The sequence below is a fragment of the Bubalus bubalis genome, chromosome 21 (assembly GCF_019923935.1).
Source record: "Bubalus bubalis isolate 160015118507 breed Murrah chromosome 21, NDDB_SH_1, whole genome shotgun sequence".
NCBI lineage: Eukaryota > Metazoa > Chordata > Mammalia > Artiodactyla > Bovidae > Bubalus > Bubalus bubalis.
This window is the reverse complement of record NC_059177.1, coordinates 56,166,384-56,187,248: the sequence shown is the minus strand read 5'-3', so window position 1 is coordinate 56,187,248 and position 20,865 is coordinate 56,166,384. Positions and strand designations below refer to the sequence as shown.

Here is a 20,865-nt window from a genome sequence, read left to right as displayed (position 1 = left end):
CAGATTTCCAAGCAAATATACAGTTTCATTAACATAGATTAGGAGAACAATGTATAACATACTGGTTTGTCAAGTCGGTTCTGAGCCTTTAGGCGGAACCAACTTGAAGACGGAGTCTAGGGTAAATACATAGTTCACTAACATAGCTCAAGACAAATATATCCGTAAGAAAAATGCATCGGTTAGCTCAAGAAAAATGCATTTGAGAAAAGTTAAGTTCAGGTGGAACCAGGTGTCATTATGGCAACACATAATTTTAAGAGAAACCTCTTTTTACATTTGTATAGAGAAGGGGAAAAATCTTAACACTTGTTTGTTTCCTCCCGCCACTTAAGAGAGAGAGAAAAAATGTCTGACACTTGCAGCCTATTTCCTCCGTTTGGAAACCCCTGGCCTCCCTGCCTGTTACCCTCTCATCTTAAAATGAATGAAAATTGAGGCTTGATAACTTAGATTTTCATTTGTTTTATGAGTTCCTTCTAAAGTAAATGTTTTAGTATTTGGGTTATACCATGATAATACCTGTATTAAAAATGCCATAAAACTAAAAAGGTCCTGTCCTCCAGCTGGAAGATGAGAGATGGGTAAATGCTTGAGTTTTCACATGGGGATCACAGTGAACACATGAGTCAGAAACCAAGACTCTGAAACATAATTGCAGGCAGGTATTCACACTAGGTTATCAATGGATGCCGGGGTCAAATCTCCAATTCCTAAAAGTCAACCGAGAGTCCTTAAGAACACATAATGACAGGGACTTCCCCGGTGGCTAAGCCTCTGTGCTCCCAATGAAGGGGGCCTGGGTTTGATACCTGGTTGGGCAACTAGATCCCACATACTGCAACTAAGACCTGGTACAGTAAAAAAAGAAAAGAATAGAAGGAAAGGGCCTATAAAAACACACACACGATGACAAAATCATCTAATTTTTCCTTGGGGGTTGGCGTTTTTTTGGGGGGATGTGTCTGGAGTCTTGGAAGCTTGAATACACTATGTTCTCCTACAAATGGACCTTGAGAGCTTGTTTGGAGGTCCTAGCAGGGGAGTGCAGGTACTCATATATGCTTGATCAAAGAACGGTCCTCCTCGATTGGAGAAGGTTGTCCTCTTCAGCTGAACGTGCAGCTTGCCTAGCCAACCAACCAGTCAAATCAATCCTGGCAGTCAGTGGGGTGACATGACACGGCCAGATCACCCTCACAGAAGGTGTTTTTTAATAAAAATATTTTTATTAATAGGGCTTCCCTAGCAGCTCAGTGGTAAAGAATCCACCCACCAATGCAGGAGACGCAGGTTCACTCCCTGGGTCAGGAAAATCCCCTAGAGGAGGAAATGGCAACCCACTGCAGTGTTCCTGCCTGGAGAATCCCCATGGACAGAGGAGCCTGGTGACCTACAGTTGGACAGAGTTGCACAGAGTCGGACACAACTTAGTGACTAAACAGCAATGGTATCATTTTCTATAGAAAGAGAGCAGAAAGTCTAATCTTCCCTCAAACAAGGTTGATAGAAATTTGCTTTATATTGTTGGTAACTAAGAGTTTTTTTCCAACCTCAAATCACATTTCATTATTGGAAAGTCACATACATTTACATTTTTAGGATTGTTGTCAAATAACAATTTATTTTTTCTTAAAACAAAAACCAAAAAACTCTTAAAACATGTTCCAGCACATTCAGTAGCGAAGATCTACCAGTGGTACACACATTAAGAAAACACAGTAGGTTGGTAGTAGCTGGGCTGATTAAAATCTATACGCCTGGAAAGGTGGTTGTGCTTAATGGAGCTCTGAAGAATCAAAGTGCAAAGCGATGTATAAAAAACAAGTCTGAAAACTTCAGAGAGTTTTTAAGATAGACTTAATTTCTCGTGATTTTCCCAAAGCCAGTCATGATATTTATTTAACTTATGGTCTTCAGGGTGTACCTGGAAGAAATACAACACAGAAGACAGATGCCTTATGTAAGTTTGTCAGAAATGCATTTATTAAATTGGCTTTTTAAAGATATAGTGGTGGTGGTGGGGGCGGGTTTTCCCTAGTGGCACAGTGGTTAAGAATCTACCTACCAATGAAGAGGACATAGGTTTGATCCCTGGTCTGGGAAGATCCCACATGCAGAACAACTAAACCCACGCACCACAACTACTGAAGTCCATGCACCCTAGGGTCTGTGCTCTGTAACAAGAGAAGGCGCCGCAACAAGAGAAGTCGGTGGAACGAGAAGCCCATATACCCTAATGAAGACTAGCACCTGTTCACTGCACCCAGAGACCACACAAGGCAGAGAAGACCCAGTGCAGCCAAAAAAAGTAAAATAAATAAAAAGTATTAAAAAAAATAAAGATATGGTGGGAGAACAGTATCTTATGATAATATACCTGAAAAATTATAATAATTTGTAACCTAACGGGATTCACGAATGTTTAGAATTACACCTTACATCAAAGGAATCCTTCACAGTTTACAAGATACTTTCCAGTTTGGAACTGATCTTCCCCAGGACTCAGTGTGTGAGGTGGTGATAACGTGAGTCAAATATTAATAGGCTATTTTTCCAGAAGGAGGTTATAGACTCTGAGAGTTTTAAACAACCTGCTCAGGTCACAATACACGGTGAAGCAGGGTTGGGCTTGGCTAGGCCGAGCAGCTGAATGCTTCAAGAAAGTCACAGGTTGAGGGAGTTAGCGTACCAGGCTCTGAGGCAGTGCCTACCGGTGGCCAGGATGCCTCCTGGATGCCTGCAGGCTGGGCATGCTCGACAGAATGGGCAGCTGACGAAGGACCCATCGACCATACAGACTGAGACCACCTAATCCCACGCCTGCCTGCTCTCCAGGGGTGGGCTTGTGAAGCTAAGTACAACCGTGACATGAGGAAAACTGCATCCGGCCTAGAGACGGTACGTGAATGGGAACGACAGGAAAGGCCCAGAAGAGGCACACCGATGGGGTCACTCAGAGGCCAGGGAATCGTCATCAACTCGGGAAAACCTCTAGACCCTCTCCTGCCATCAATAAACCCCAAGCCTCCACTACCCCTCCAGCTTGGAGTGAAATTGGTTGTGACCGTAATAGCGAGTTAGATCCAAGAAATAGTCTGAACCACCACGGTGGACTTATTTTGCCCCAGAGACACAATATGTTGGAGCTGGGCCTTACCTGCTTCCACTCATTGACGCAAAAAATTCGGTATGAGTCGTTGCCATATTTGCCAATCCCGTGAAGCTCGATTGGGTACCTCCACTGCTTTGTCAGATATTCATCTGAGAATACAACACCCCACACATCAGGTCAGCCTCTAGAAAAACCCTTTCCCTAAAAAGGAGAAAGGGACAGGAAAGCGTGTCTCCTAATAGCCTCAGTGGTGACTGCTTCCTTCTGAATTCCTGCAGCACAAGTCCTGTCGGCTCTGCTCGTCTACCACGAACTCATCTTATTGTCTTGAGTTGGGCTAACTGGACAGAGGTAACATCCCAGAGGTCAGCTGGGCTTTCTGCTTCACTGCCTTCTTCCCCTAATCCTGCTCACACAGCCTGACCCAGTGCTGGGCAAAGATTTATCTTCTGGGTCAGTGGGAGACCGTGGTTTGGGGCAAGTGAACGATTTTCAAATGCCTCTGGAGCTTGGGCTAAAAGATCTCTATTAATGTCGCAGTTGAGGACACTGAAATTTAAGGTGCGGCTCTCACTTAAATAGGCACATTTTTATGTTTTCTCCTTTGGGTGTATGGGTGAAGTTACCGGAGAACTTGATAATGGTTTTTGCTCGAAGATCGTAGAGACCAAGAGGTTTAAGAAGTTCTGAAACATCTCTCCAGTCTGCAGTCCTTGCAGCCTCAGCGGAAGGGTACTTCTCCAGAAACTGCCAGAGCACAGGGATGGCCATTTTGCCTGGGAAGTTAAAAATAAGGATGTGATTACATGCCTCCGGATGGGTTGATTTTAGGTGCAGGTACTTCCTTATCTATAAATCTCACATGAAACTGAAAAGTGTCTCTTGCATCTCCACTGAGCCATCTGGGAAACCAATGTCTTCTAATCGGTGGTTTAACAAGAAAGAAACAATGAAAACAAAAAACTCTGTATATGAAACTTGCCCTGGTGGCTCAGATGGTAAAGAATCTGCCTGCGATGTGGGAGACCTGGGTTCAACCCCTGGGTCGGGAAGATCCCCAGGAGACACGAATGACAACCCACTCCAATATTCTGGTCTGGAGAATCCCATGGGCAGAGGAGCCTGGCAGGCTACTGTTTATGGGGTTGCAAAGAATCGGACACGACTGAGCGATCAAGCATGCACAAGAAGACATTAACTAAATAAACAGCAACCATTTTCAGGGTCGAAACCTAACATCATTAACCTATTTGGTTAGTTGTCCAGATTACGCTGAAACCTGACCTTGCATGATGTCAGTTTAAATAATCAGATCATCAGATAACTAGTGTAAAAGCATACAGAACACAAAGATGCCGATGACGTTAAAGAAAGCATCCAATGAAAAAGAAGTGCATTTATACATGACAGAGAGATGAGGAATGTTAAGTAACTGATTTTCACTGATGACCAAAAATAATTTGGAAGCAGAAAATAAATGACAATTTGCTCCTTAATGCAAAAGAAGGCTGGTAATAGACACACAGACATAGTACTATAAAGCAATTATCCTTCAATTAAAAATAAATAAATTTATGGAGAAGGAAATGGCAACCCACTCCAGTGTTCTTGCCTGGAGAATCCCAGGGACGGGAAGCCTGGTGGGCTGCCATCTATGGGGTCGCACAGAGTCGGACACGACTGAAGCGATTTAGCAACAGCAGCAGCAGCAGCAGATGTCTGGAAATTGAAAAGTTTTCCCAAACTGGACAACTTACCAGAAGGTATAATAAAGGATTTAGATGTATTTTAGGTAATAAAATCCTTCTGGTAAGAAAAAAATAAAAATAAATAAATAAATTTAATTATAAAAAAACGAAAAAAGCTGCTGGAGATTATCTAGTCTAACTTTCTCATAGGTGAAAAATTTGAGGGTTAAAAGGCCTCACCTGAGGTCAAAATCAAACCTGAGGCCAGGCCTCCTAACCAATTCTCCCCAACACAGTGTCTCTACCAAGACAAAGATGAAAAGAATCCCAAACCTGAGGTCCGATTGAGAAATATAGTTGCAATGAGGAGCTTCCACGGATCATGAAAAAGAGTTTCCTGGACAAGATTAAAAGGTGACCGCGGAGGTGTCCACTTCTTAAAGGCCTTGCGTCGTGGGGGGCTAAGAGCTAAACAAACACACCGTATCAGAGCTGAACACCTGAAGCAGATTTAAAGTCTGCTTTCTGATGGGAAAAGGGATACCTTCTTTGTTGTATTTGCTGGAAAAATACAGGCTTGTTTTCCTTTTTTCTATTTGTGTCCGTGGGATGGTGTCTTCTGAAAAGGAAGAGTGAACATTGTTTACAGAATCTATGGTTCAGTCTACAGAAATATTCAGGACTGCAAATAACAGTCCACTACTACTAAAGAGCATTTAGAATGCCCCAGGCGCTATTCTAAGCTTCACAAAAATTAACCAATTTAATCCTACTAATGACCTAGGAGCTAGGCAGGTCCTATTTTATCTGCACTTTGAAGATAGGGAAATTGAGGAACAGAAAGGCTAGGTAACTTGCCCAAAGTAAGTGTCAGAACTGCAATTCTTTTTTTTTTTTCTTATTAGCTATACTTCTTTGTTCTATTTAATTAGTGGTTAGAGCTGAAATTCTAATCCAGGCAACAAGGCTCCTGAGTCCATGCCTTTAACCACTGTTATACTAGTTCTCTTGTCATTAAAATATTTTAAGACTAGATCATGAATTTTTTTCCCATGTCATTAATTTTTAAGTGAAAAAAGCAATACTCAACACATGATCCCAATTAAAAAAAAAAATATGATACCGATTAGAAGGAAATAAACCAAAATGATATAATGGTTGTTGTTAACTTTTCTTGTAATTTTCTGTATTTTTCAAATATTCTGCAGTGAATACTTTTATCAGAAAAACAACAAAAAGGATACAGGTAAAACAGAACCTGCAGAAAACCCCAAAGATTTGGACTGCCGGAGGCCACTATCTATTGGGATGTGCAATTTACCAAAGACTCTTTAACCACCGTTGTTAGGCCTCTCGAGTTTCTAAAATCATCACATTTAATACTCGCTAGAGCCATACCCTCTAAATTTGCATGTCAGTTAATAATACCTTGTGTTTGTCTAGCACAAAGCCATCTTTTTCACTTTCCATTTTACAACATTCATGATGTGAAAAACAGGACTAGTGAAGTTACCACTTGTTATTTTACAGATGAAGACTCTTAAGGCTTAGAAATTAAGCAACTATCTGAACAACAGCGAGACTCACTATAGATTGGGATACGTATCCATGTCTCCAGGTAATCAGTCTGGGTTTTTTTGCTATTCTAGTTTGAATAGGCAAAGCCCAGTGGAAAGTAAAAAGAGTTAGAACAACAGAAACTGCTCTTACTACCTACTTGCTAATTTCTTCTGCGGATTCCTATAAGTATATGCTGTCTAAGCCTTCTTATTAATAGGAGACTAAGTTCAGTTCACTTGGCAGTTTATAACTAAGACAATGGGGAAGTCTTTACTACTCCGTCAGACACCTATTATTACCTACAGTAAACGTATCATCTCATGTTAAGAATGGACTTTATGCATGCGATGAACAGAATACTTCCATTTTAGTCATGAAAGGATGTTTTCAGTATTTTACTTACTCATTGTACTAGCAGTAAATCTACATAAATGTCAAGACTTTAGGAAGTTCAAGGTCTTTAAAGGACAGATCTGAAGAATTTTTATGCAATTCCTAGGTGTATGTGGTCATCTTCTATTGAAGGCAGAGAAACTCCAGGCACAGGAAAGACATAATAAAACCATGAGGGGGACCAAGAGAAGGAACCAAGTCTAACCACCTGCTCTACGGGTCTGTCCACACTGTCTCCCCATAGGACTTCAAGTAAAATTACTGTTCTTCTTTAAAGGAGTTATTCATTATATCATAATGGCATAATGAATAACTAAGAGAGGGCTGCTCAAAGGTCTCCTTTTCATCTCCTATTCACTGAAGTATCATAAAGGCAAAACTGCTAAGCTCTGAACTCTGTATTAAGAGCATATTACAAATAATAGATGAACTATGTGATTAGTTTTGAATTATTTAGAGCTCTAAAGCATTTTAGAGTAGCATTACAACAGAAAATAAAAATGATTGTGATACATGCAAAATTAAACTGGAAGTCACATATCAGTAATAAGTTACAAGGGTGCAAAGAGAAGATATTGGCTAATCTCCAACAGTTTACGTATAAAAGGAGTCTTCCTCAAACCTCAGAAGGGCAGCCTTTTCTTCCCCTCTAAAGTTATAAGATTACTGGACAAAAGGGAAGAAGGGAGAGCACTATTGACGAGAGTCCCAGGTGTTGTACCAGGGAGCCATGGTAGCAACTGTCTGTGGCACAACTGTCCTCTGCTGGGGGCATCAGAGTGGCAGCCTGCCGATCCCTTCTCTGCCATGCAAAAGGGCTTAAACATCAGTTAGACAAAGCACTAGGACCAACTGGTAGGATGTATCTGATAACATGGCTCAAGAGCTTCATTCTGTTCCCACATCCTAACTGTCTACAGGCAGGAAGTGCCAACTCCTCATCGCGCCTTTCACAGCACTTTAGTGCACTGAATACCTTGAGATACTTTCGCAGACGTAGGGTTTTTCTGTGTTTGTGAGCTGTCGTCTGTTTCAGAGCCACCTTCTGAAATGTCCATATGCAAATGCTCCTTCCTCTCCGCAGCTTCTACTTTGGTTCTTATTTCCTCAGATTCTAAAAAGGTGTCCTCACAGTTATTGTTGGGTTTTGCTTCTTCAGCCGGACATAATTTGCTTACGATGCCAGAAGGGATCTGTTCACCATTTGGTCCCAAACACGATGATTTTTTTTTACCAAGCCTCTCCTCTTCAGTGGTCACACTGAGGGCCTGGTTGCTGGCTCTGGCATCAGAGATGCAGCAAGTTCCCTCAAGGTGACTTTCCTGTGCAACAGGTTCACTTTGAGATTCTCTGTTACTTTGGACAGGATCGGGAAGACTCTTGCGGCACCCTGTTTTTGATTTCTTAGTTTGAATGTCTTTCAAAACAGTCACCTTTCTTTTGGACTTGCTAACCTTTTTGGAGGCAATATCATGAACACCCTCATCTTCTTTCAAGTTAGGTGGTTCTCTGCTATCCTGCAATTCCAAACAAGTACTTGGCAGGGGAAACACATCTTTCTTCCTCATGCTCCGTGTCCTGAGGTTCCGGTTTGAACTGCTACTTTGGTGTTGCAGTTGGAATGTCAGAGCTGCTCTGTTTCGGCCTTTACATCCTGACTTGATGCTCCTTTCAGGACGTACACTGAAATCAAAGTCTTCTGGCTTAAGAGAAGTCTCTCCACTTTGGTGAAGATAATTAACAAGTGAAACTCTGGATCTGAACTTCTGTCCCTGTGGGCTAGAAAATGACATTAAAGGACACTTACTGCTAGTAAATAAAAGTGACTTTTAAAAAGAACTGCGTCACATTTCAGATGTTTTATTAATAACCTTCAAATTTTGCCATGGACATTGCTATTTAAAATAAAAAACTGCTAAAAAGGTGCTTTTAAATAGCTTCCTTTTTGATAATATAACACAATTTTACAAATATAACTCAAGTGCAGTCTTCCCAGTAACCATTTGCAGTCAGAGAAAATGTTAAGTATTTGTCCCCAGCTCACCTGATATAACTAACCAGTGACAACAAAGGAACAGAATCCATGATGGTTTTATGGTGAAGACAAAAAAGTCAAAATTTCTGCTATGTTTTCCTCCCATCTGTCTAGACAAAATTATTTGGCTGTACTGTCTTTACGGCTCTGCATGCTCACCTGATAAAATGTACGTCGTATTTGCCTGCTGTTTTCCCAGATAACCTTTGCTTCACAACTCTTTCCCATCCACATGGTACAGACTTTCGGCACTCTGTCATTACGTTCCCACCAGATTGAGCAGAAGCAAAAGGCTCTTGTAGCGGGAGATTACATTCACTTCTGCTTTTCATCACCATTTGCTTTTCATCCTCTCCCACTCTTTCTGACCCCAGAGCAACATCTTCCTCCCTGAAAAAAAACAAAGTGCAAGTGATTAGCTCATTTAAAATTAATTTGATTCTGCTTATTCAGTTTCAGTCAGTGACAGAGAAGGAACCACATAGACTATGGGACAGGTTAGAGTCAGTATGGATCAGTCATGCTATGAGAGTATCTTCCTATTTTTCAACACCTTCCTGTCTTCCAAAAAGGGTTGGAAATCTCTGCACAATGAAAAACTCAAGCAATTTGCTAGAAAAACATTTTTTTGTTAATCACTGAATAGCACCGTTATAGAGGTTTCTGGTGACACCTGGCATAAATTGAAACATATGAACCAAGAGCCAAGTTTTTAACCTGGGGATACACAGAAAGGCTTAAAGGAGTTAGTGAGATACCCTCTTTCACCCTCCCCCCCAAATAAGTGAGGTAAAATTTTAATATATGTGCATTTTGGGGGTGGTGGAAAAGTATCTATTACTTTCATCAGAAGTTGTAGCCCTCAAAAAGGTAAAGAACTTCTGATATAGAATTTTCAAATTCTCATTCATTCTTGATCTGAAAACCTTGAGAAGGTAGGTAGGATAAGGATTACTCTCATTTTATTGATAAAACTGAGTGACAGGAAGATTATTACTTGCAGAAATGATTCCAGACCCCACATCTACTTAAATCTTGGTCTAATACTTCTGTTCCTGTACTACTGTTGAAAAACTTCAGTAGAGGGTATCCTAATCACTCAATCATACATTTTCAAAGTTGGATGAGTGTCTAGAGATGTCTGTCTAACCAACTTCTTTTCTACAAACAGGGAAAGTAAGCATGAATCCGTGATTAACTAGAATTAGAATCAAGGTCTTCTGATGCAATTAGGGGTTAAATAATTTGCGGGATGCGGGGTGGATCTTGAGAAATTTTACCCTTTACAACTTTGGTGATAAGGAAACTGAATTCTGGTGAAAACAGCACAAACTTTAAAATCAACAGAATGTAGTCAAATCCCAGCTCTTTCATTTACTATCTGTGTTATCCAAGAGCAAGTTACTGAACCTCTCAAAGTCTGTTTATCCACCTGTAAAAAGGAGGTGATACCTCTTTTAAGGTAGTTCTTAAGATTATATTTTTTTGAAGGGGGGAGTACGTAAGTCATCTTAGCCCCATCCCGCGCATACACAAGTACTCAAACAATGGGTGCAGCTTCCTGTGTTACTTTCTCACAGTACCCATTTCTCCAGCGCTGCTGGCTGCTTAACACGACATCTCCTCCAAGGTCTTCCTCGGGTCCTCCAAGATGACTGATGATCCTCCAGTCAGATGACTGACTCCCAGGCAGTCATCTCCTTGCACCAGAAAACCTCCTAGCAACCTCGTCCAGCCCCTGCTTGCAGGAATTAACCCTGCCGGCCTCCAAGGCTCCATCCAACCTAGTTGAGAAAGGCCCACCCACCTTCTACTTCCCCCTCACCCCCAACACTCATTATACAGGTGGTGAAGCTGAGGCCCGAAAGGAGACAATGACTTGCCGGAGGTCACACAGCCGGTCTGGGACTAGGCGCTCACGGTCGACGACCGAGGGGGCAGCTCCGCAGTCCCCCAGGCTCGGACTCTCCATCCTAGACGTGCCCCTCAAATGGGCTCCGGCGGCAGCAACAGGCCGAGAGGGGGCGTCGCTCTGGGTGTGCGGCGGAGTAAGAAGTGAAAATTTCTTCAGTTCGGAGCGCTAGGCTGGAACCAACAGATGAGTGCGGTGAAAGTCTTTCCGATTCCTCAGCAGCTTTCCGGCCGCCCCCTCGACCGCAGCCGCTATTTCCGCGGCTCAGCCAATCAAATCCTTCGTCAAGGAAGACGCACCGTTCCGACCAATCGCGGACGCCTCTAGGTTCCCGTTCCACCGTTCCAGCCTTTTTAGACATGCGCACTCGAAACCCTGGCGCGCGCAGGTCACTGCGCATGTGCGTTGCCAGGGGTAACGCAGGTAGACAAAGTGGCTGGCTGAGAGAGGCCTGTTGCTGAGGTGGGGAGGAGGGGCCCGAGTCTTCAGGGAAACCGCGATGAGGGCCGTGTTGACGTGGAGAGATAAAGTCGAACAGTGGTGAGGAGCGGGGCTGTCCGGGAGGAGCGGGAGGCCCCGGCCCTCGGGGATGGCGGGCACCTTGGCGTGAATCCCGGTGGTTGCCAAGGGCAACGGGCCTGCGGGCTGGGCTGAGGACCCTGAGCCCCGGGTCTGGGCGACTCCAAGGTCGCCCTCCCACCCCTTTGCAGATGCAGAAACTGAGGCCTGGAGTGGGAGCGAGGGGATGCACCACGTATGAGGTAGCGGCCTTTGGAGGCGGCTTCACACGTCCTCACAATCTTATCTTGTTGCCTTACTCAGAAATCCATCCTGGGCTCCTCGGTGTTTTCCCAACTTGACAACTTTTTGCCACATCCACGTGTTGTCTATAGTCTTGTTTGTTTTTTCTCAAAATTGTCTGACTTATTTTTCTTTAAATATGATTTTACGTTCTACAGGAACCCTTATTACTCCGTATATGAAAACCGGTAGCAATCGCTGTAAATGTAAGATAACTGTAGGACTTAAGGCAGGGAGAAACAAAAGGTTAACAAGTTGTGCCTAGATACTGTTGCTAGGGAACCTTTGAGCCTCAGGGGTACTGTCTTTAAAGCTGGAGATTTAGCAAGTGTGGTCGGAGAGGTGCTTGAGATGAATAGCATCAAACCAAGACTTTGTCCTGTGTCTTGTTAGAAGGTTTGAAAGAGTCTCGAAAGAGAATGACTGTCTCACTTTATGATTCACTATTGTTTAATGTTCTGTTCGTTTTTATCACCTAAATTCATCATTTTATCACCTAAACCATCGTTGAGTGGTTCTGTGAAGACCTACAAGACCTTCTAGAACTAACATCCAAAAAAGATACCCTTTCATTACAGGGGACTGGAATGCAAAAGTAGGAAGTCAAGAGATACCTGGAGTAACAGGCAAATTTGGCCTTGGAGTACAAAACAAAGCAGGTCAAATGATAACAGAGTTTTGCCAAGAGAATGCACTGGTCATAACAAACACCCTCTTCCATCAACACAAGAGAAGACTCTACACATGGACATCACCAGATGGTCAATACCAAAATCAGATTGATTATATTCTTTGTGACCAAAGATGTAGAAGCTCTATATAGTCAGCAAAAACAAGACCAAGACATTACTTGGCCAACAAAAGTCCTTCTAGTAAAATCTATGGTTTTTCCAGTAGTCATCTATGGATGTGAAAGTTGGTCTATAAAGAAACCTGAACGCCGAAGAATTGATGCTTTTGAACCATGGTGTTGGAGGAGACTCTTGAGAGTCCCCTGGACTCCAAGAAGATCCAACAAGTCCATCCTAAAGGAGATCAGTCCTGAATATTCATTGGAAGGACTGATGTTGAAGCTGAAACTCAAATACTTTGGCCACCTGATGCAAAGAACTGACTCATTGGTAAAGACCCTGATGCTGGGAAAGATTGAAGGCAGGAGGAGAAGGGGACGACAGAGGATGAGATGGTTGGATGACATCACCAACTCTATGGACATGAGTTTGAGCAAGCTCCGGGAGTTGGTGAAGGACAGGGAAGCCTGGCGTACTGCAGCCCATGGGGTAGCAGAATCGGACGTGACTGAACTGAACTGAACTGAAATTCATCATATAAGGTTGCATTTGGGGGAATACTGATTTACTGGGGAGTTTTCCACAGCCTGACTTTCAAAATCTTCCTTCATGATCTTTCCAGCTTCATTGTGAAGTCTCTGTTTTGGCTTCTGGAACAGGGCCATTCCCCCTCTGTCTTTTCTTAGGCCTCTGTGTGTGAGGAAAGCCTGCCTTCATCTCACAGTGAAGTCCTGAACGTCCTTAAAGCTCCCTTTGGAAGTAGTTGCTCTCTTTGTACTCTGTACCAGTAATAGCTAATGCTCACTCTGTGCCAAGCGCTGGTTAAGAACTTCATATTTTTTATCTCATTGTCACTTCACAACAACCCGCTGACATAGGTACTGTACTTATTTCTGTTTTACAAAGGAGGCGACTGAAGCAAAGAGAGGGTAAATAATTTGTCAAGGTCACACAGTAAGTGATGGAGGTTGTTTTCTGGCTCACTCCAGAGCCAATGCTCTTAGCCACTAATTCATTATTCCCAGTGTTCCAGGGAACAGCAGGCTGAAATGCCTTTAGGAGTCAAGCAGGCAACAGAAGTAGGAGATGTTTATTTATATCTTAAACACAAGGAATTGTCTGTTTTCGGTAGGGGTATTTCTCTTTTCTGTACTGCTCTTTTCTTAAAACGTATAGCCTTTCTACTGTATCTTTCACTTCTACTTTTTAAGAGATTTGAGTTAAAAAATTTTTTTTAACTTAATCTTTTAACTCTGTTATAAAAGTGCTCATAGCACAAGCTGCTGATAGCTAGCAACTGAGCACTGGATTTGAATTTGGGCTCTAACTGCATTGAGGGCATGCTCAGTCCACTCAGTAGCTGTGTATTTTCAAGCAGGTTAGTTAATGTTTTTTTACCTGTTTTCTCATGTGTGAAACAGATATAGGGTTGTTATGAAAATTAAGGAAGTTAACATGTGTAAAGCATTTAAACTGTACTTTGCACACACGTAAATAAATGTGCTTAATAAATATCAGTCACTGTTTTTAAAGTACTGAGAGCAGCCAAAATTTGTTAAAATTGATAGTAACTCAGGAGAGTGGAAGGAGGGCTAGCACAGACTCTAGAGTCAGACCTGAGTTAAAATTCTGGCCCTTTCACTGCTGACTGTGTGATGCTGGGCAAGATACTTGACCTTCCTGAGCTGAGGTGCCCTCAAGTGAAAGTGCAAGCGTTAGTTGCTCGGTTGTGTCCAATTCTTTGCGACCCCATGGACTGTAGCCCATCAGGCTGCTCCGTCCATGGAATTCTCCAGACAAGAATACTGGGGTGGGTTGCCATTTCCTTCTCCAGGGGCTCTTCCCAACCCAGGGATCAAACCTGGGTGTCCTGCATTGCAGGCAGATTCTTTTCCACTAGCGCCACCTGTAGTCGAGTAGTAATTCTTACGTCACAGAATTGTGAGGACGCCATAAAATAATGCATTTGAAGAGATAAACATGAGGTGTCTCTATGGTAAATGCTCTTAAGTAGTTACCAGAGTGTTTTGTTTGTGTGTTTTTGGCCACACCTTGAGGCTTGCGGGATCTTAGTTCCCTCTGCTTAGTCCCTCAGTCGTGTCTGACTCTTTGCGACCCTTTGGACTGTAGCCCTCCAGGCTCCTCTGTCCGTGGGGTTTTCCAGGCAAGTATACTGGAGTGGGGATTTTCCCAACCCAGGGATTGAATCTGTGTCTCCTGCACTGCAAGCGGATTCTTTACTGGCTGCGCTGGTTCCCTGCTTGCTGTTGTTCATTCACTAAGTCGTGTCTGACTCTTAGAGATCCCATGGACTGCAGCACGCCAGGCTTCCCTATCCTTTACTATCTTCTGGAAAAGTGAAAGTGAAGTCACTCTGTTGTGTCCGACTCTTTGTGACCCCATGGACTGTAGCCTGCCAAACTCCTCCACCCATGGGATTTTCCAGGCAAGAATACTGGAGTGGGTCGCCATTTCCTTCTCCAGGGGATCATCCTGAACCAGGGATCGAACCCTGGTCTCCTGCACCACAGGCAGACTCTTTACTGTCTGAGCCACCACGGAAGCCCTCACTGTCTTCTGGAGTTTACGCAAACTCATGTCCTTTGATTCGGTGATGCCATCCAACCATCTCATCCTCTGTTGCCCGCTTCTCCTCCTGCCCTTAATCAGGGATTAAGGGATCAAGCCCATGCCCTTGGCAATAAAATCTCTGTCTTAACACTGGGGAATTCCCCAAGGTGTCTAGTTTTTGGTCCCTCACAGGTGCCAGGTTAATTTACCCCACGCTTAGCTTTTACAGTAGGCCATCACGGCAGTGCTGTCTGACACAGTCTTCCTAGGGTCACTGGAACTAATAAAGTCGCTGCCTGGAGGCATTTGAGAATCTTTGTCATATGGCTGCAGTCTGTTTTCTCTGGCCTTATCCCTTGCTCCCTGTCGCCCTGCGCTGGCCACGTTTCAGTCAAATTAGGTTTGCATGTTTGCTCTTCCCGCCGTCCCGTCTTTGCTTGGTTTTCTCTGCCTGAAATGCTGCGCTTGCCCAGTCTCCCCCTGCCTGTCTCGAAAGCCCTGCCTTTTTCACAGGTTGTGTTCTTTGTGAAGCTTTTTCTGATCCTCTTCAAATCAGAATACTCTGTCTTCCTGCTTGGAATCCCACAATATATGCTTTAATGTATCTCCTAAAGCCTTTATCACAGTATTATTCTACACTCCATCCAATCTAAGAGGTCACTGTTTGTAAAATATTATTTTCTGTATGATTTAAGAGAGCAAAGTATGCTGCCAACTAAACTGACACATTATCAGTTATAAGACGCATCCCAGCATCAGAAATGTTCAAATGTGAAAAAAAATGTGTGCTTTAGACTTAATGACACGTGGTTCTTTGTGAGTGTGTCTGAGCCTTGCCTTCCTACAGGGTGGTCATTTCATGACGGCAGGGAGGGACTGATTTTGTCATCTTGTAGCTGTTAGTTCTTAACATGGAAGAGGCACTTGATAAACATCGGATTAATTGGAGGAAGTAATGATATTTTAGTAAATGACCTGTGGATTTTCTGGCCCTCACACATTTGTTTGTGTAGCCTTTATGGTTTCATGATGAGATAGTGCCCCCCACTGTTGACCCTTTGAATTGAGTCTGGCGTCTGGCTTCTGGACAAGTGGTAAGTGGAATACAACCCTAGCTGCCAAGTGAATTGCAATGGAAGGTGTGGTGATTGAATGGAATTTGCAACCGAACGCAATTCTTAGCTATTATTTTTCTTCCTCCTACACAAGCCGTGCTTTGTAATGGACATAACATTTGCTTTCCTGGCCGTTAGCCGGCCTCGTCATTTTGGCTGCTAATTGTCCCTTTGCCTTGTCTTGTCTCCTGTTTAGTGTATATGACCTCGCGTTCAAGCCCGATGGAACCCAGCTGATTGTGGCTGCGGGAAACAGATTACTGGTAGGATTTTGTCTGTTTCCTTTTTAAGTGCTTTTTTCCTCTGTCCCTCGTGTAAGTGCTCTGAAATTTGACCCGGTTTTTAAGATAAAAAAGGCAAGGGCGGAAAAACCAGTCATTACTTTTTAATAGGGAAGGAAATGGGCTATTTAAAACAGGTAGGTAAACTGTCTATCAGCTAGGAACCTGTGAACAATACCTCCTTTGGAGTCATTAATCTTTCACATTTTACTTTGAGACACCCATGAACGAGTTGAAAAATAATTAATCAAAATGCCTTTGAAACGGAGCCATTTGTCAGTTCATATTTGTGTCGCCCTGAAAAATTCAAACAACAGGACTCAAGGGGCTCCCTCCATGAAAAGCCAGACAGCCTGACCCCAATTTTAGGCACAGGCCCTTCCTAAAGAGTTCCATATGGATGTTGTCCTATTTTTCGTATTCTCAAAGAATATAAGCTCCCACTGGAAGCTGTCCCAGTGTATAAAAGTCGTTTTCAGAGAACACTTTATGTTTGACCTGAGAACCTTTGCCTGCTCGCCCCTTCCTCCTGCGTAAGTCCACTTCCTCTCGCTCTGTCGTCTCTAGATGTGCAGACAGCCTGCTTTCCACTGTCCGCGGGAAACCACATAATCTTAAAGCCCTGAGTCAGTTGTTCCACAGACTTCTTCTCCAGGGTAAACAGTCCAAATCCTTTTAGGTTTTTCCAATAGGTTATCTTCTCCAACACAGATCCTTTCTGGAGGGTCTTGCCTTTATTTCCCAGACGGTGGGTTTTTTTCAATCTCCACAAAATTTATAGATGTCACACAGCTGTAAAATTCTACGTCCATGTTACAGCTGGGCTTTAGAACACTCCCTCCCACTTGCAGACCCTGAGCCCAGGTCTGTGACTCTCAGACTCGCGGTAGCAAGTGTGAAATGCCTCTCTGTGATGTCAGCAGTAGGGGCAGGGTTGCACTGGTATGTCTTCCTGCTTGCACTGGGCTCTTTGTGCTGGCTTTCTCTGGGAGGGTCTAGCTTGATTGGTCACAGATCCAGATTCACGCAGGGGAGTGAATTTTGCAGGGAAGTTCCACGGACTGAACTTTTGTTTCTCGAGCATTAATGGTTTTGTTAATGAAAACTTTTGTTTCTCGAACATTCCCAGCCACATAACATGCAGAATCTTGGCCTCTACTTGTTGGGTTTCCCAACTTTCACAGCCAGTCTGGTTTCTCGGTGTAGTTTTTACTTGGTACAAACTGAGAATTTTGACACATGTTTTGTTATGAAAATAAAAATAGCGGCAGCGACCTGCAGGAATTCTGACTCATGGATGCCACGTGGGTAACCTGTAATTTCGTCTCTTCTTTGCCAGGTTTATGACACATCTGACGGCACCTTGCTTCAGCCCCTAAAAGGACACAAGGACACGGTATACTGCGTGGCATACGCGAAGGATGGTAAGCGGCTGCTCGGCTTCAGTCTCTGTCACGGCCTCACAGCCGCTCGTCTCTCTCCTTGCCTGTGCCCACATCATTAGTGAGCTCAAGCACCACTTCCAGTTTCGGAAGACAGTCAGTCTCTTAGACTTCAGTCATTCAGCTTAATTCAGTCACTTAAGTATTTATTGAGGCCCGTCTGTGGGCCAAGTATTGTTCTAGCTGCTTGAGATACTTCAGAGACCAAAACAAAGATCCCTGCCCTTGTGGGACTCATGTCTATGTTGTGGGAGGGGAAGGGGAGAGAGTATGAGGAAAGGCATACAATGAATGTACTCAATAAGTAGATTAAACAGTACGCTGGAAGGTGGTGAGTGTTAGGAAGAAGAAAAGGGCACAATAAGAGGGCTTGAGAGTGCTGGGCGGCTCAGGGCACTGGGTGCAGGATGGGGCAGAGGAGTCAGGATGGCTTGTCGAGATGGGGACCAGCAAGCAAAAATTGAAGGTGGGGAGCTAGGGAAGTAAGGACAGCTAGTACCAGGGGGAGGGGAGCTCCTCGTAGAGGGAATGGCCGTTGCAGAGGTCCTCGGGTGGTTGTGCCTTCCTGGGGCTGGGACAGAGCATCGGTGGGGAGCAGTAGGGGACGAGGGCAGAGAGGTAACAGGCGTGGGCTGGCTGGTTAACGTGGGCTGCCGCAGGATTTTGATCCTCACTGAAAATGGGGAACCATTTCTCTGAGCAGAGGAGAAATCTGATGTGATTTCTGTTTTAAATACTGGGAACAGCCTGCAGGGGTGCGGGTGGGGGCATCCGGGCAGATTCTACCACACTGGTGTTGGCGGCTCAGGCTCCTGTAGAAGCAGAGCAGGCGGCGGGGAGTGGGTAGAGCTGGGAGGCAGAAGCAGTAGGGTTGGCTGCCAGTTGCATGTGGCGTGTGAAGGAAGGAGTCGGGATGACTCCCAGGTTTTTGACCTGAGGGACTAAAAGGATGGAGTTGCCCTCCACTGAGATGAGGAAGGCTGCAACTTACCGTGAAAGGTCAGGAGCTCAGTTTCGGACACACTGAATTTGGAGACAGTTGATGCTGTAGGGAGGAGAGTGGGAAATGTCGGAGCAGTGTGGTTGAGTGAGAGGAGGAGAGGAGATCCAGGGCAGAGAAGGGCATGGCGGGAAGCTGGGGGGTGTCCCTGCAGGTCCTGGCAACGGAATTCTGTCCCATCCTTTCAGTGAAGCAGGGAGCAGCAACATCTGAGAGTGAGGATGGGGAAGGAGGTGTCTGAGAGTTGAGGGCAAAGGAAGAAAGTCAGTCACCACCTGCCCAAGGGGCTGAGTACATGGCCCCAGGAGGTGTCGTGAGACCCCAGCTACCTGAAAGGCCCACCCGAAGCTGGTGATCATGGATTGAAAGTGAACTCAGCGGTGTGATGATGTCTTTTTCTCCTTCACTTAGAGCTGCATAGATACGGGAGGGGCAGAGCAATTGGAGAGGGGGATTTAACCACAGTGGTAGGTTTACAGGCTCCTCTTGAAGATGAAGTGCGAGGGCAGGGGCAGAGGATGTATGCAAATGAGTGATTATCTACATTGACCTTGAACTGTTGCTGAGTCATGAGGGGAGAGAGGACCACAGGGCTGAGGGGCAGTGGAGAGGGAGGTTCTAGTGGACTTGAAAGGTCATTGGAGTTAGGGCACCAGGTGGGGTGAGAAAGAAGAGAGATGGTTGTCACACCAGCTGCGTGAAACTGATGTTGAGAGTTAGAGTAAATCCATGCTTCCCATAGCTGAGTGTCTGTGGGAGGAACATGGGCTTTGGGATAAGACAGTTCCAACCCCAAAAGCTCTGTGAGTTGGAGGTGGTGGTTGACTCTGAGTCTCGACTTCCTCCTGTGTCATGTGGCCCTAGGATTAGAGATGGGCCTCTGTGACCGCTGCTGGGAAGGTGCAGGACCAGGGGCACAAGGTGCGGATGGACCACGGAGATCACTCAGGTTAGATGACGGGCCTCTTTGAGAATCTGATGAAAGCTACAAACCCCTCTCAGAAATGCATCCATTGCATGTGTACGTGCAGTTCCATGCACCCAGTGTTAGCCTGACCTAGTCCATTCTCTCTACCTTGGACCTCCATAGTGGCCGAGAGAAGTCACGCGAGTTTCTGTCACGTGGCAGCAAGTCAGTGGCAGAGATGATGCTGGTTCTTGCCTGATAGTCTGGTGTGCTGTCCCATGTCGTCCTGTTTTTTTTATGTGCCTATTCGAGTTCAAGTTCTCAGTACCACCAGGGGGCGACCTGTGAGGTCTCAGAATTCATAAGTCTAGGGCCTCTGGCCTGTGGCACCGTGAGGCCCTTGGGGATGTCAGAGCAAGCTCTGCGGTCAGGGGCGTTTGTCAGCGTTTTGCAAAGTCCTGCCACACATGTCATCTCACTTGGCCTCCCAGTAGCCTCTGCAGCAGGTGAGGAAGGGGTGAGAAAATAGGCTTGGAGCCCATTCCGGTGTTCTTGCCTGGAGAAGCCCGTGGACAGAGGAGCCTGGCAGGCCACGGTCCACAGGATCACAAAGAGTCAGACACGACTGAAGCGACTTAGCATGTTACAGGAGACTTGGCAGAGCCAGGCCTGACGTGGGTCCTCTGACTGCAGAGCCCACATTCTTCCCAGTGCCTTATGCCGCCCCTCGTAACACTCGAGTAGTGATGACGAAGTCCCTCCCCCTTGGATCTAGAAGTAAGGATACACCGAATTATGGTTTTGCTGATTAAAACATGATGACTTTGCTTGTTTCTGATTTCTCCCTTAAGTTTACTAAATAATAAGCAGCCATGACACAGAGGTGTGTAAGAACTAGTTTTTTTCCTTCAAGGAAAGCGATACAAGACGATGTGAGGAGATAATAGTGATAATGGTAGCTGATCTTGTTCAGCATCGATCCCAGGCCAGTTCAGTTCAGTTCAGTCGCTCAGTCGTGTCCGACTCTTTGTGACCCCACGAATCGCAGCACGCCAGGCCTCCCTGGAGTTCACCAACTCCCGGAGTTCACTCAGACTCACATCCATCGAGTCGGTGATGCCATCCAGCCATCTCATCCTCTGTCGTCCCCTTCTCCTGCCCCCAATCCCTCCCAGCATCAGAGTCTTTTCCAATGAGTCAACTCTTCGCATGAGGTGGCCAAAGTACTGGAGCTTCAGCTTCAGCATCATTCCT

At 44.8% G+C, this 20,865-nt stretch overlaps 2 protein-coding genes across 5 annotated transcripts in view; one reads left to right on the top strand and one right to left on the bottom strand.

The window, feature by feature from the left end:
• Nucleotides 1-1,604: 1,604 nt before the first annotated feature.
• On the bottom strand, nt 1,605-10,983 carry MBD4 (methyl-CpG binding domain 4, DNA glycosylase). 3 transcript variants are annotated; one of them, XM_044934216.2, is made up of 8 exons: nt 10,675-10,983; nt 8,951-9,181; nt 7,733-8,535; nt 5,348-5,419; nt 5,137-5,271; nt 3,742-3,891; nt 3,161-3,264; nt 1,605-1,927 (listed from the first exon to the last, which is right to left on the bottom strand). In XM_044934216.2, exons 1-8 carry the CDS (start codon nt 10,761-10,763, stop codon nt 1,850-1,852), a joined length of 1,662 nt encoding a protein of 553 aa, XP_044790151.1. In that variant the 5' UTR covers nt 10,764-10,983; the 3' UTR covers nt 1,605-1,849. The 3 variants fall into 3 exon arrangements, with proteins under 3 accessions (XP_044790151.1, XP_006078968.1, XP_025128728.1); XM_006078906.4 differs by having other exon boundaries at nt 5,348-5,422; nt 10,675-10,981; XM_025272943.3 differs by lacking the exon at nt 1,605-1,927 and having other exon boundaries at nt 3,179-3,316; nt 5,348-5,422.
• A 101-nt stretch (nt 10,984-11,084) lies between these two features.
• The window catches only part of IFT122 (intraflagellar transport 122), a 66,016-nt gene continuing 56,235 nt past the window's right edge, over nt 11,085-20,865 (top strand). For both annotated transcript variants that reach the window (XM_006078904.4, XM_006078902.4), the window contains exons 1-3: nt 11,085-11,243; nt 16,178-16,244; nt 17,602-17,686. In XM_006078904.4, coding sequence (XP_006078966.1) covers nt 11,203-11,243; nt 16,178-16,244; nt 17,602-17,686 — 193 coding nt within the window. In that variant the 5' untranslated portion in view covers nt 11,085-11,202. The remainder of the gene's footprint in view (nt 11,244-16,177; nt 16,245-17,601; nt 17,687-20,865) is intronic.